Source organism: Penicillium taxi (assembly GCF_028828555.1).
Source record: "Penicillium taxi strain IBT 34144 chromosome Unknown utg000004l_segment0_segment0, whole genome shotgun sequence".
Classification (NCBI taxonomy): domain Eukaryota; kingdom Fungi; phylum Ascomycota; class Eurotiomycetes; order Eurotiales; family Aspergillaceae; genus Penicillium; species Penicillium taxi.
In genome coordinates, this window is record NW_026643206.1 from 3,855,637 (window position 1) to 3,866,254 (window position 10,618).

General features: G+C 44.9%; 4 protein-coding genes across 4 annotated transcripts; 3 read left to right on the forward strand and 1 right to left on the reverse strand.

Annotated features, from left to right (window-relative positions):
• Positions 1-354: 354 nt before the first annotated feature.
• On the forward strand, positions 355-2,764 carry N7495_006318 (cobalamin-independent methionine synthase II family protein; the record flags this gene model as incomplete). The annotated part of the gene is made up of 4 exons (XM_057208969.1): positions 355-613; positions 668-1,087; positions 1,151-1,631; positions 1,864-2,764. 4 exons carry the CDS (start codon positions 355-357, stop codon positions 2,762-2,764), a joined length of 2,061 nt encoding a protein of 686 aa, XP_057062743.1.
• Positions 2,765-3,426: 662 nt separating this feature from the next.
• N7495_006319 (S8/S53 family peptidase) lies at positions 3,427-4,569 on the forward strand (the record flags this gene model as incomplete). The annotated part of the gene is made up of 1 exon (XM_057208970.1): positions 3,427-4,569. One exon carries the CDS (start codon positions 3,427-3,429, stop codon positions 4,567-4,569), a length of 1,143 nt encoding a protein of 380 aa, XP_057062744.1.
• Positions 4,570-4,858: 289 nt separating this feature from the next.
• On the reverse strand, positions 4,859-6,462 carry N7495_006320 (Methionine aminopeptidase 1; the record flags this gene model as incomplete). Its single annotated transcript, XM_057208971.1, is given in 4 exon segments — positions 4,859-5,034; positions 5,048-5,378; positions 5,440-5,721; positions 6,256-6,462. 4 exon segments carry the CDS (start codon positions 6,460-6,462, stop codon positions 4,859-4,861), a joined length of 996 nt encoding a protein of 331 aa, XP_057062745.1.
• A 2,744-nt stretch (positions 6,463-9,206) lies between these two features.
• On the forward strand, positions 9,207-9,689 carry N7495_006321 (uncharacterized protein; the record flags this gene model as incomplete). The annotated part of the gene is given in 2 exon segments (XM_057208972.1): positions 9,207-9,396; positions 9,415-9,689. 2 exon segments carry the CDS (start codon positions 9,207-9,209, stop codon positions 9,687-9,689), a joined length of 465 nt encoding a protein of 154 aa, XP_057062746.1.
• Between the last annotated feature and the right edge of the window lie 929 nt (positions 9,690-10,618).

Genomic DNA, 10,618 nt, shown 5'->3' on the forward strand with positions numbered 1-10,618 from the left:
ATATTCCAACAGCTATCAACTACGTAAATATTTGAAGATCTAAATAGCAGTTGTATATAGATCTACTAGCTCAAGTTTTACTCTTCAACGTTTGGACCAAGAATCCATAAATCATGCATCATAAATTAGTAACGAGATTATATTTACTGAGGATTAGCCTTAGTAGCTTCTGTATTCCCGAGGGCCCCAGGGCTTGCCCCATCCGAAGCCCCAGCAAATTGTGATCCCCCCCACAGCGTTTGTATGCATTTCCAAGGCTATAAGTTCTCTTCCTTGAACAACTGATGTCATCAGCTTAATAGTACAAACAATCCCATTTCCAGTTCTCCCGAGATTCAGTAAAAATCATACAGAATGACAAGCCAGCTTCACAGTGCGCCCTTATTTCGGGCTGAGCTTATGAGCTCACTCCTCCGCCCAGAAGACCTCCTCAATGTACGTGCTATGGCCTCTGACATGAGCGTACCTGGAGAGCAACCTAGTCTCGCAGCCGTAGAGAAGAAATCCATCGCCAATGTCGTGCGGATGCAGCAGGAGGCCGGGTTTAAAGCCGTGACTTCTGGTGAATTCAATCGTACTCGTTTCTGGGGTCTTATGTGGGACAAGTTCGAAGGTATGCCTCCATTTAATACGGTATTACTTTATTGATTTTGACTCTGTATTTCAGGTACCATTCGTCTGCAAGATGCAGAGGCATCCATGTTCCGCCTATATCACCCTGACGTTGTGGGTCTGATCGAGCAGGATCGAAAGGTTATGCCTGGAGACTCGGTGATCGCCGGCTCCAAGCTCTCCTGGAACCCAAGCAGGTCACTATCCAATCTTCATGAGCTGCGTCTGGTGCAGCAGGCTCTCCCTGAGAGTGAATGGAGCAACATCAAGTTGACAATGATCACACCTGCCTGGTTCCACATGCGGTATAAGCAGGGCAAGACCTATACTTCTGAAGCGTACGCAAATGATGCCGAATACTTCCAAGATGTGGCCAAGGTGTACCAAGCCGAATTGGATGCTCTTTACAAGGCCGGACTACGCAACGTGCAGTTTGACGATCCTCGAATGGCCTATTTCTGCTCTAGTGCCTTCCGTAAGGGCTGGGAGGAGAATAAAGACAATATCGGCAAAGTAGATGATCTATTCAAGACTTAAGTTGATCTGTATAATGACTGTATCGCCAAAATCCCTACTGATATGCACCCCGGCATTCATCTTTGCCGTGGTAACTTCATTGGTGGCCGTCAATTCGCCGAGGGCTCTTACGACGTCATTGCCCAGAAGCTATTTGAAAATCTTAACGTCAACAAATTCTATCTCGAGTACGATACCGAGCGCGCTGGTGGATTTGAGCCTCTCAAGTACCTCCCCAAGAACAAGAATTTTGTTGTGGGAATCATCAGCACCAAGATCAGCGAGCTCGAGGGTAAGGAGGCTATGAAGGAGCGTATCTACAGCGCTGCTGACTTCATTGCTTCCGGTAGTGGCGAGACCCGAGAGGAGGCACTGAAATGTGTCTGTATTAGCCCGCAGTGTGGCTTCAATACCCACGAGTCCGGGTACCCTCTCTCATTCGATGACGAGAGAAATAAGCTGTGTTTAGTCCGTCAAATTGCAGATGAAATTTGGGGTGAAGCGTAAGGTCAATTATCGTAATATGATATCAGATTGACAACAGTTCAATCGGTGTAACCATGGAATCAAATCTCCACACCTATAAAATACTTCTTTCAGTATCACAAGTGACCTATTTCCGACGTAATTATTAACAACTGAAGGTCCAAGATTTCCTTGCATATTATACTTAAGTAGGCTTTGCGTATAAAATTGATTTATCTCGAGACTAAGACCTTACTCCCCTTCGCAAAGGCTCGTTATGAAGGACTTTACAGTCGGTGACATTGGTGTCTCTTCTAAATCTTCTGCCCCAGACATACGTTCAAACTTGACTCCGTTTGATCGGCTCCGGGAAAGTCCTCCGAGCGACCTTAATGTACCTCCAGAAGCGAATAAAATTCATCTCTCATCCCTCAAAGACATCTTCCAAGCTATCAGTACTCTACAAAACCAATTTGAATCTGGTCAGCCGCAATCCCCGCAGTTCATTCACGCTTCAAATATACCACCGTCACTCCTTAGCCAGACTAAAAATGACATTGGCCTCTTCCAAGGTGCCCAAGCACATATTGCACACGAGCAGGCGGAGATGGTACTGAAAATCTCACCAGGACACGACTACAATTCAATCATTGAGAGTTTTGCCGAGGAAATCAAGACAAAACTGCGCGCTATGGGTTTTGCTTCGTGGAATGGAGAGTTCGAAGCAATTGATTCAGCCAGAATCTATGGAGATTCATCATGTAAAGAGCCGGCCTGGGGCATAGCTCCCAAGAATACCACCAATCCCTCTCTTGTCCTTGAAGTCGGCTTCTCGAAGTCTTATGCCAGTCTCAGAAATGGTGCCGCTTGGTGGTATAGTAATGTTAATACCAAGGCGGTTGTGTTGATCAGCGTATCATACAGTCCTGTCCTCCATGTGGCTTTCGAGGTCTGGTACGAGGTATCCAATCCTTCACTTGGTCCATCCACCAAATCCAGTCCACAGCAGGTTCTTGAATGTACGCAAAGGGCTCAGTACCTGGACGGCCAAATTAAAGGTGGACCATTGAGTATTCCTTTCGATTCTATCTTACATAGACCACCCCGAGGTATCGAGCAAGACATCATCCTCAGTCCTGCTATACTTGCACATATTGGCGCGGAAGCATGAGTTTTCTGAGATTTCTTTTCTCATTGGATATTCTTGAATTATTTGAGTTTTGACAGAGAGATGTATCTTCCAATTATCAAAGTCTGTTATTGGTCTGAAGACTGATCAACCTTATGGGTCGAACTCTAGATCGATTTCCAAAACTAGATCTGCATTGCGTGATTCGGGCAATTTGATCCTTCCACTTAACATGCCGGATCCTGGACGGAATCATGGGCTAATATTATGTAAATCATATCTAGAAAACATTGCTCTTTAGAATTTATGCTCACTTCTTATGACACAAAAGAAGACGCTGTTTAGAATACAAAGAGCTAAGAGTACTCCGGGACTGTGTTCACGTCGACCACATAAATCTTCAAGATATTTTAAGCTTTCAGAGTCTTGGAATCGTGGGATGGGGGCGGTCTTGGCACGGTCAAAGGTCCTTCCTTCAACTTCCTTTCCATAACAGCATCTAAATTTCCGGCCAACTAGTATCATTGATGATTAATACCTGGATAGGATTCGCCCGGGCGAATTTTGAAGTTTCAAAGCTCTAACAGTCAAGCCAGATAAAATATTACCGAGTGCTCAGTGTTAAAGGTATGAATTGCTTCATGAGTGTTGGCTCTTGCTTACACTGTCTATAGATGCTTCTGTGGTTCTCATCTCTTTTGACAATGATATCTCTACTTCAAATATTTACAGCCATAGTACAGTCTACCGGACATGTTGGCTCCTCTTCAGAGTTTGAATATGTCTGTGGATCTGAGCGAGACTCATTTCAGCTCATCCTCCAGCCAGACGCAGGCTATGACCTGAAGTTCCTTGCAATGCCAAAGGGAGTAGACCCAACAAATGAATATTATGAAAATGCAGACTATGCCTTTCTGAGCGGTGCCGGCTCAAAAGTAACTGTATATGTCCACGATAGCGGCATCAATCTCGACCATTCCGAGTTTACATCACCACCACCCAAGGGTGTGAAGAAAGGTACTATTGAATGGCTATACCCCGAGTTTGACACTCAGTCTGTTCCTGAGGGAAACTGGGACCCAAGGCCAGTATTCGATCCTATCGGACATGGCACTTGTGTTGCGGATAAAGTCGTGGGTCACAAATGGGGCGTTGCAAAGGGTGCAAGCCTCAAAATGGTTCCTACCATCGATATAGATTCTGATTTTTGGATGAAAGCTGGACTGAGAACTATCATCAAGGATATCGAAAAGGAGAGAGAGAAAGACCCTAACTTCATAGCAATTGTGAATTTCAGTTATGTACTTAGGGATACCATTTCTGCACAGCTGAAGCAGGACTTCTACCGGCTCTATAGAGAGATATATGAGATTGCTATCGTGGTAGCAACCGCCGGAAATTGGAAAGTGGGATCTGGAAGTTCAGAAGTGACACAGTATCCGGCTGTTTTGGTGAAATATTTCCCCAATATGATTGTCGTTGGATCAATTGATGTCTACGGTTTCGTATCATCTTTTTCTAGGTCTGGGGATCTTATATCGGTTTATGCACCTGGGGAACTCTCAATAGATGAAGGTCTCGACTGTGCCCAGGGCAGTACCAGATCATCAACCGACGAAGAAAAGAAGTATGGAATGACTCAAAGAGAAGGAACCTCTTTTTCTACACCCATTGTTTCTGGAGTTGTGGCATACTTGATATCGGTGAATCCAAGTTGGCGGAGAGTCAACACAGTTGCAGAGGTGGTGAAAGCCAAGATTATGAAAATGGCTTGGAGTCGTGACGATGTTGTCTCTATAGAGAGCCCTGGTGTTTGGAATGGTCAGGATGGGCTGAGATGTTATTGATTCGTAGAAGCGATGTGCTTCATCTCTCAAATAATGTGTTGATAAGTACTAAAATATATTTATGCAATGTCAGAAGCATTGAATGTTAAATTGTGCCCAGGGTATTATAAATCTAAACAGCAGTGAAGTTTGTACATGCTTTATACAGGTTTATTTTTCAATCTCGGTTGCTTCTGTGACATGCATAGGAACGGGACCACCAGGGGATGTTGGCAGACGAGCTGTCAGTACCTCCACTCCATCCTCGGTGACAAGAAGAGTGTACTCAAACTAAGCAGAAAGAGATCCATCAGCAGTAGTCGTCAGGCCATGTACGGTCCTGATATGTGCCAATGTTGATCATGGGCTCGATGGTAAAGCACATGCCGGGCTTAGCGGTACCGACAGCCTTGTTCTTGGCATAGTGAGGGATGTTGGGGGGGGGGGGGGCGCAGTGGAAGTTGGTTAATACCGTGACCACAGTAGCTCTTTAGAACACTACATTGACGGGACTTGGCAAGTTTCTCGATCACTGTGCCGGGTTTGCGGAAAAGCATGCCAGGTTTAACAAGTGCAATCGATTGGTCCAGACAATCGCGTGCGGTCTCGACGACTCGCACAGCATCTGCGTTTGCAATGGCCTTCTCACCACAATAGTAGGTCTCGTTAATATCGCCGTGGAATCCTTTGCGGTATGAGGTCACATCAATGTTGATGATATCGCCATCCTCGAGGGGCCGTTGGTCGGGAATACCGTGGCAGATGGCCTCGTTGACGGAAGTGCATACAGACTTAGAGAAGTGCACATAGTTGAGCTGGGAGGGATAAGACTGAAGTAGCTCAAGTCAGTACATAGAAGTTGAGATGAATTCATTCCATGGTTAAACTCACGTCGCGCTCAACACAAGCCTGGTGGACCAACTGATCGATATAATCGGTGGTCACACCGGGTTTCACTGCAGCTCCAGCAATATCCAAAACCTCACGAGCAAGGCGGCATACCACGCGCATGCCCTCTTGCTCTGCCTTATTCAAGATCTTGATCCTGTGTTGACCGAACAGCTTTTGCTCAGAGCGGGGAATACCATCGTGGGCATAATCCGGGTATGGGATCGACTTTGGGATGAGACGATAAGGCGACAGTGGGTATACGGGGCGCAGAGAGCCGATCTCCTATAATAATACTATATCGTGGCAGACTAAGCTGAAGTACCTAAATGGTTACTATATCTCCGGTCTGATGATTTGGTCCCTTAACTTAGACACGTCCACCTATATAGCATTGGCCGCGCTCCTTGGTGATGATGCCGTTGCCATAGGTCTTTTAAGTAGCGGAGGAAATCTAACTAGCTCTGAAAAGATCATACTCATAGACGAGTATGGCGCTTATATAAGCTAGATATAGTAACCTAGTTCTGCACCGACGGCTCTAGCAAGGAGTAGGGGAGTAGGTAAGTCTGCCCTAGTAGCTACACATTGGTATCTATAGCCTACACACCTATCTAAGCACTAGGCTACAAGATAATAGGACGTGCGCTAAGGAGTGGTTTCTTATATACTGAAATGGGGAACGCTCTAGGCAGCATGGTCGGAACGTGCAGCCCTTGCCTTCTTATTATGAAGTTGAGAGCGTTTCTGAGCTAATTCCTTGTAGGCTTCAGGCATGCCTGCAATCATTTGAGTTAAAGTACCGATTCTTTGATTTACTCGGATGATATCATCTTGCTTTTCGAATTCTGCAATGGCAATAGCGCTAAGCTGGAGCGGGACATATAAGTCTCTGTGATGCGCCATACTCTGCTCCATATCTCGCTCCTCATAGTTAGGCTCTAGATCATAGTACATGGCCTGCACATCTAGAGCTTTCAAGGGAGCCTGATATCTTAGGTGGGTTTCATGATTATCATGATCCATTACCTGACCTCGAGCGGCCTCGGATGCCTTAGCTAAAAGTTATGAGTAATTTTTATTATTTGATCATTGAGTTAATTGTCGCTCGAAAGGGCGATATTCGAATATTGTACTGAGAATAGTAAACGTTGTGGCTCCAACAAACCGCTACTCAACACCGTAGAAAATCCACCGGGTGTAGTGGATGCTACGATACTGAATATTGCGATTGTTGTGAAGTCTGCTTTTTCATTGATGAAAGAATTAGCTACTTATAGTATATGGGTGCCCCTCTGCCCTGGACGAATGTCAACATTCGTCTGAGACAGAAGAGACGGTGAAGACGGGATATTACTGTCGCGAATGCACATCGCTCAAGGGAGTCGCTTGCGATGAATGCATATCGTTCAAGGATGCCGTGATATACTAATCTATTTCCAGTCACTGTCTTGGCAGAAGCTTTTTCGGCCGAAATACTTTCCGTTTGTTGATGGCCTTGTTTCTCGGCTGTCGCAACATTAATACTTACTGTCGGTTGACTAGGTTATTACCGAAGCAGACAGCTATCGTTTCTGTACGTATATAATAGGTGTATGCATATTGGGTAAAAGTGAAGTGTCATTCTAAAATGCTTAGATGAAAGAAGATATAGTAGCTGCCATGCCAAGATCACATGATCTTGGTATGTCAGCTGATATTCGTTCCAACACTTACTATCAACTTTATTTACAACAGCTCCCCTGATTCCATATACACGTAAAATATCCTTAAAGCCGTCTCGCTTAGCTAGGTGATTAAATTTGTGTCGTAAGGAGGAAAATGTTAATGCGTGTGATGAGCGAGGTCTGTCAAATGGAGGTCGACTACCAAGGAATAGTGGATTCTAGTGGGCAAATGAGAACGCAGTATGCGTACCAAAGTGTGTATGTGTATCTATTGTAGAATGGAGGAATCCCATTGTGGGATTCCAATGCTGACTAAAATAGACTAACTGTAAATGGAATCGGGCCTTTGACACACCCCTTCAGTTTTCACCCCTCCAAGGTGTAAACTGGCCTTAAACACAGGGCCGATTTGGGCTGTTGAATCGCCTCAATTCCCTCTAAAAACGCAGTCTATATCCTGATTTAGGCAGTTGATGCTCTAAATCCTCTGAATCTAGGGGTAAGACCCTAGATTAGAGCAGTTCACTTATATCTTCCAAATTGAGAAGACGAATCCAGGCGTCAAATCTCTGTTTTGGCAAGATTTTCGTGAAGCCATCTGCCACCATAAGCTTTGTTGGGACCCATCTGATCTTAATACGTCCTTCCTGCACCTCCTGGCGTAGCCAGCTGCGGTGTATGTCTATGTGACGTAGCTTGGTCTCAAATGCTCCCTCTTTAGTGAGCAGATCAACTGTTCTCTGGTTGTCGCAGTCGAGAGTTATATTGTCGTATTCCATTTCTAGTCCAACATGGACTAGTACTCTCTTCCACCATACCAGTGTTTTAGCTGCGTCCGATAAACCAAGCAATTCTGCTTCGGTAGTGGACGTCGTCACTAGACATGTTCATTGGGTTGGGTAAACCCATACCCAACCCAACCCAACCCACAATGGGCTGGGTATGGGTCAGAAATTTTACCCAAAACCCATATGGGTTGGGTATGGGTTTGAAGTAAAACCCACACCCAGCCCATAAACCCATCTTTTTGCCAAGACTTTTATTTCACGTGATATTTGTCACCTAGTTAGTACTAGATTGAGGCAAAAATTAGGCACTAAGGCACTAATTACCCTAATTTAGTTTAGGTTGAGGCGAAAGTCAGGCATTAAGGCATCAAAAAATACCCATATGGGACCCATACCCAACCCATACCCACGTGGGTTGGGTTGGGTATGGGTATGGGTTTACCTTACCCCTGATGGGTTGGGTATGGGTATGAATTTTGACCCATACCCAACCCATGCACATGTCTAGTCGTCACCGTCTTTTGTTTAGACGCCTTCTAATCTATAGGGCCGCCGAAGAGCAGGAGATGAACGACTATGTGGAGAAAAACATGCTTTTCGACAACAAGATACTGGATTACAATCTCTGGATTGTATACTGCGAATTATTTGAAAACTGGGAACCTGAACATTTTAAACAAATTTCCCCTTCGAGACGATCAGCATTACGGGCGAATCTCCTTCAGCATGGAGTATTCGTCCCCCGCCCTGATCGTAAAACACCAATATACACTCTACTATCTATAGTAGCTCGGCAAGAAGAGTTTCACGAATAGACAGATAGAGATATCGAAGATTTTTTTGAAGAATTCTCTCTCCCAATGGTCACTTCAAAGCTCAGAAAATGTCACGGAGTTGATAATCTGGAAATCATGTGACCCTTATGTAATACCCACAACTACTTAACCGATCCGTACCCGGATCCCCTATGATTCTTTCAAGAATCAGTCTTGAAATGTTATCGAGTTCTTGTTCCCATCCTTGTCTTCTCTGTAAAATCCAGTAACCCTTACAATTCTGATTCTTCTCTCGATTGATCAAAGAAGACATTATGGCACCTCGAACCCGAAAACATAGTACTAGCACACGAGACTCCCCATCGGTCCCCGCTACCATGGTTGAGCCTGCTATCAGTGCAACCTTCACCTAATCGGGAGCGAATCCACTACCAACCGCCCCCGATCCCGAGCCAGTATCAGGTTCAGAAAATTCTCTAGACTAATCAGAGTCTGACAAAGAGATCCGTGAACTTCGAAAAATATCCCGTTATACAAAAATGAAGTATATGCTCCAGAAGCGTATCAGAGAGTACGAACAACAACTCGAAGAATACGAAACCCTATCGAAGCGCCGCTGGAAGGCCGCCGACCGACCCTCGTCCCAATCAGGATCAGATTTAGAGCGAGAACCAAAGGGACTCCGCGAGATCAAGTTTAAAGATATCGATAATTTTACCCTTGATTTCAGTCTTCAATAACGGTTAGAATGGATTCGTGATCTCGAACAATCCTTTAAAGCGAACCCTAGACACTATCTAAATTCGAAACGGAAGGTTTACGCTGGGATTGCGCACCTGAATATAGAATGTCGTCAACGCTGGTACACCTACTGCGATGAACTGAACCCTGAAGAAGCCTACGAAGCAAAAAAGTCTTGGGATTACTTCAAAGATTGGACCAACCAGTTGGTCGCTAACCTCGCGACGGGCCTGATTGAATACCGAATCCGACTAGAATCCGCCCGTCAGAAACCAGACTAAAGTCTAAGCGAGTTCCATTAACACCTTCTAAGCCTGGAACAATTCGCCGGAAAACAGCCCGAAGAAGACTATGCCCTCTTCTTCTTCGTAAAACTTAGCCAAGGACTCCGAGATGCGATCATCTCTACGAGAGCAGGCGATCTCCCTACCACTCGAGACGCTATGGTTACGGAGGCAAATCGATATTAGCAAATCCTTAAACGCGCCTCAAATATCGCACATAGGAATAGGGAAAAGCGTAAAGAAGCCGAAAAGGACGGAAACAAAAAACCAAATTCAAGCCCTTTCCAAAAAACCTACACCAGCTCCACCTTATCGACAAAGAAGCCTTCTTTCTCTTAGCACGCGGACTCGAAACCCTAAAGAAACGACAAAGACTCTAAGCCGAAGGGATACCTTGGAAAAAAGACATAAGTCCCTGATGACTAGACTTTTGTTTAGAACAAGGAAAAGAAGCGGAAAGAATATAAAATCTGCTTTAGTCCCGACCATAAAAGCCCCGCGTGCCCGAAAAACACTACTAGGGTATAGGGTGCAACCAAGATCGAGTCAAGAATATCGATCGACAAACCATAAGTCAAAACCACCAACCAGTTTTTCATACCGATTCGACTCTAAAACAAGATCGAAACGCACGCGGACCTTAATACCTACGCGGAAGTAGATCTTATTAGTATCCAATTCGCGTAAAATTATAAACTCAACCAGGCGCCGATAACAGCACCTATCATCTAAGCAGTCGGAAAACTTAACATCCCAATATTTAGAGTATAGAGGGTCCTAATGACTATCACTAACTCTCGCGGAACGACCAGGAATCTTGAACGATTCTATGTTAGTATCGATCGAGAAGCTGATCTCTTAGGAAGCCTAATCCTCTTATCGATAACAACCTGCCGAGACGAAAGAATCTATATTTCTACCTAGGA